Source organism: Scomber japonicus, chromosome 10, assembly GCF_027409825.1.
Source record: "Scomber japonicus isolate fScoJap1 chromosome 10, fScoJap1.pri, whole genome shotgun sequence".
NCBI classification, from domain to species: domain Eukaryota; kingdom Metazoa; phylum Chordata; class Actinopteri; order Scombriformes; family Scombridae; genus Scomber; species Scomber japonicus.
In genome coordinates, this window is record NC_070587.1 from 32,607,668 (window position 1) to 32,612,355 (window position 4,688).

Here is a 4,688-nt window from a genome sequence, read left to right on the forward strand (position 1 = left end):
AAACTGCTGGGAGCAGCGATGGCAGATCATAGACGGCAACTACTGACTCAGTTTAAGGTCAAATGTGACAGTTTGATGCTTTTTTCTGTCATATTAAAATAAACTGAATGTGTTTTAGTCCTACATTTCTGACACAACCATTTCTATGGTAATATGATAACTAAGTGTTTTTCTGTATCTTTTTCCTTGTCTCTCTCTCTCTCTCTCTCTCTCTCTCTCTCTCTGTCTCTGTCTCTGTCTCTCTCTCTGTCTCTGTCTCTCTCTCTCTCTCTCTCTCTCTCTCTCTCTTGCTCTCTCTCTTGCTCCCTCTCTGTCTCTCTCTCTCTTTGTCTCCCTCTTTCTCCCTATCTCTCTCCCTCTCCCTCTCACTCTCTCTCTCTCCGTCTCTCTCTCTCTCTCTCCCTCTCTCTCTCTCTCTCTCCCCTCCTCTCTCTGTCTCCCTCTCTCTCTCTTTCTCTCTCTCCCTCTTCCTCTCCCTCTCTCTCTCTGTCTCTCTCTTTCTCTCTCTCTCTCACCCCCCCTCTCTCTCACTCACTCTCTCTCTCTCTCCCTCTCTCTCTCTCTCTCTCCTCAGACGTTCCTGGTTGATTCTCTCCATCTCTCTCACCTCTCTGCTCTGCGTCAGCCTCCTCGCTCACATCGTCGGCTGTCTCTCTCGTGGCTCGGCGGCGGCCTCGGCTCACTTCGGCGAGCGGCGCGACTACTCATACGTCCCACTCAACAACATCAACGGAGTCTCTTCACAGGGTGGGAACAAAAGAGGAAGAGGAGGAGGAAGAGGAGGAGAAGGTTTGGAGGACTCTGACTCTCAGGATGAAATCTGGTCTCCGCAGCACTGACACACACTGACTGCTTCATGTCTCACATTTCTACTGACAATCCTGCTTCATAAAGAAAGGAAGACTTCCAGGAGACACAAAAAGAAGAAGAAGAAGAAGAAGAAGAAGCAGGTAGGACGAAGTGTTTAACGAGCTTTTTCTCTCCTCGTGATGCACTGATGCTTCATCATGTTTGAATGTAACGCGACAACAATAATCATAAATCATATCAGATAAAAGTGATAAAAGCACAATGTTTTGTTTTGTTTGTATTGAAGTCATCTTTATGCCATAAAGGTGTCGACTCATTAAATCAAGTTTTCATGATGCTCTCAAACATTCCTGGTTTGTAAATGGCAGGGTTTTTTTCTGCCTGTTTTAAACTCATGAATAAATATTAATATCAGGATTAATGAAAAGATGAATCTCATTGTGTCTTTATTTCAGTTTCTCTGCTCTGTAGATTTTCTTATTAAAGCTTTTAAAGGTTTGAAGGAATCTCTTTTAATATATTTAACTAAGAAGGAAGGACGGGAAGAAGGGAAGGAAAATAAGAAGGTAAGAAAGGAAAAGATGGAAGGAAAGATGGAAGAAAGGATAATAAGACAGGAAGGGAAGAAAGGGAGGAAGGAAGGAAGGAAGGACAGACAAATGGAAGGAAGAAAGGAAAAGAAGATCAGGAAAGAGCGAGGAAAGAAGGAAGGACGGACAGACGAACAGAAGGAAGGAAGAAAGGATAATAAGACAGGAAGGGAAGAAAGGAGGGAGGAAAGAAGGAAAGCTATAATAACTCTGCTACTGACCCATAGAAGCACAAACATAAAATAAAATGAGCAAATTTCAGTAAGTTTAGTTGTGCTGCTACTACAGTTATTACGGTAGCATAAAGGCTCTGCCGTAATTACTGTAGTAGCAGTGCAAAACTTAATTTAAAAGGCAGGTAATAAAGAACTACTACTACTACTACTACATAAAGTACTACTACTACTACTACATAAAGTACTGCTACTACTACTACTACTGCTACTACATAAAGCACTGCTACTACTACTACTACTACATAAAGTACTACTTCTACTCCTACTACTACATAAAGTACTACTACTACTACTACATAAAGCACTGCTACTACTACTACTACTACTACATAAAGTACTACTTCTACTACTACATAAAGTACTACTACTACTACTACTACTACATAAAGTACTGCTACTACTACTACTACTACTACTACATAAAGTACTGCTACTACTACTACTACATAAAGTACTACTTCTACTCCTACTACTACATAAAGTACTGCTACTACTACTACTACTACATAAAGTACTACTTCTACTCCTACTACTACATAAAGTACTAGTACTACTACTACTACTACATAAAGTACTACTTCTACTCCTACTACTACATAAAGTACTACTACTACTACTACTACATAAAGTACTACTTCTACTACTACTACTACATAAAGTACTACTTCTCCTCCTACTACTACATAAAGTACTAGTACTACTACTACTACTACATAAAGTACTACTTCTACTCCTACTACTACATAAAGTACTACTACTACATGAAGTACTGCTACTACTACTACTACTACTACATAAAGTACTGCTACTACTACTACTACATAAAATACTGCTACTACTACTACTACTACATAAAGCACTGCTACTACTACTTCTACTCCTACTACTACTACATAGAGTACTACTACTACATAAAGTACTACTTCTACTCCTACTACTACATAAAGTACTACTACTACTGCTACTACTACTACTACTACATAAAGTACTTCTACTACTACTACATAAAGTACTACTACTATATAAAGTACTATTACTACATATAAAGTCCAGACTGAATGAATCACTGACCATTGCAGCTAATATATAAACTGATGTCACCTCTGTTAGACTATTAAAGGAATAAATCTTCTGAGTCTGAGGCTGAAACAACCAGACTGGTGTTATGTGATGTCAGAAATACTTGATGCATGTTAGTCTGCAGCCTGACTGACAGGAAACATGTAAACACACTGTGAAGAAGTGTTTGGCAGCGTGCAGCTTTGCCCCTGCAGGTGGGATATGTGAGGAGCTGCAGGAATCTGAAGAATCAGGTCAGACGTTATTACTCTGCTTTGAACCTCAGCCGACAGCCGTATGATAAAAACCTGTCAGGATGCTTTATCTCTCTCTCTCTCTCTCTCTCTCTCTCTTTCTCTCTCTCTCTCTCTCTCTCTCTCTCTCTCTCTCTCTCTCTGCTGCCGGCTGTTAGGATCTCCAACTCTTTTCACACATGTTGCATCAGACGCTTTGAATCAGCTGTTAGGGGAAAATAACAGCAGCGTGTGTCACATTTCAGGTTAATGTAGTTTAAAGTGACTCACAGTTTGATTGACAAGCTGATAATAAGACAGACCAAGTGAGAACATGAAGACAAGGAATAAAAAAGAACAAATTAAAAGACTGTCCTCTTAAGAACATAAATATCTGCAGGACATTTCATAGAAATCCTTCAAATAATTGCCAAAATATTTCGCTTTGGGCTACAAATGTCAACCTCAATAAAAGCACTAATTGAAAGTCATATAATCACCAAAGTCATTAGAGTATATCTTCTGAGGATCATGAATATCTGTTAAATAATTGTTGAAATATATGACTCTGAACCATAAATGTTAAGCTCAATATTAGGCATGAAAATCATCTAAAGAGCATGAATATCTGCAGTAGATTTAATGGAAATAGTTCAAATAATTGTCAAAGTATTTCACTTTGGAACATAAACGTCAACCTCAATAAAAGTCATAAAATCAGCAGACTTGCTAACGTATATCCTCTAGAGAACATGAATATCTGAATATCTGCAGGACATTTAATGGAAATCCTTCAAATAATGGTCAAAATATTTCACCTTGAGCTACAAATGTGAACCTCAAATAAAACATTAAATAAAAGTCATAAAATCACCACGCTTGTTATTATTTATCCTCTGAGGCAGGGGTGTCAAACATGCGGCCCGCGGGCCAGATACGGCCCACCAAGAGGTGCGATCCGGCCCATTTGCCATCCAGTGCTTTTCCCTCCTTCCATCTGTCCTTCCTTCCTTTCTTCCTTTTTTCCTTTCTTTGTTCCTTGCTTCCTTTCTTCCATCTGTCCTTCCTTCCTTCTGTCCTTCCTTCCATCTGCCCTTCCTTCCTTTCTTCCTTCTGTCCTTCCTTCCATCTGTCCTTCCATCTGTCCTTCCTTCCTTTCTTCCTTCTGTCCTTCCTTTCATCTATCCTTCCATCTGTCCTTCCTTCTTTCTGTCCTTCCTTCCTTCTGCCCTTCCTTCCTTTCTTCCTTCCTTTCATCTGTCCATCCTTTCTTTCTTCCTTCTGTCCTTCCTTCCTTTCTTCCTTCTGTCCTTCCTTCCATCTGTCCTTCCTTCCTTCCTTCTGTCTGTCCGTCCTTCACTGTCTGTCTTTCCTACCTTTCTTCCCTCCTTCCGTTTGCCTGTCTTTCCTTCCTTCCCTCCTTATTTCCTTCCTTCTTTCCTTCCATCTTTTTAATGATCCGGCCCACATGAGATCAGATTGTTCTGCATGTGGCCCTTGGATGAAAATGAGTTTCACACCTCTGCTCTGAGGAACATGAATATCTGCAGTAAGCTTCATGCCAGTCCTTCCTGTTGTTGCAGAGATATTTAAGATGAACCAGGTGCATCAGCAGGTCTGTTTTTAACTCATAATAAAACAATGTGACTTATATAATATATAAAATCTGCTCCATCTGTGTCAGTTTAACAGAGAATAAGAGCTTATTTGTCTGCATGAATTAAACCAAATGTTCAGTTTAGTTTATTTAAAAGCAGTAA

General features: G+C 39.7%; 1 protein-coding gene across 1 annotated transcript in view; it reads left to right on the forward strand.

The window, feature by feature from the left end:
- Positions 1-1,225, forward strand: part of nagpa (N-acetylglucosamine-1-phosphodiester alpha-N-acetylglucosaminidase) — a 30,797-nt gene extending 29,572 nt beyond the window's left edge. The window contains exon 12 of the mRNA XM_053327477.1: positions 575-1,225. Within this exon, the coding sequence (XP_053183452.1) occupies positions 575-839 (265 nt within the window). The 3' untranslated portion in view covers positions 840-1,225. The remainder of the gene's footprint in view (positions 1-574) is intronic.
- Positions 1,226-4,688: the final 3,463 nt, after the last annotated feature.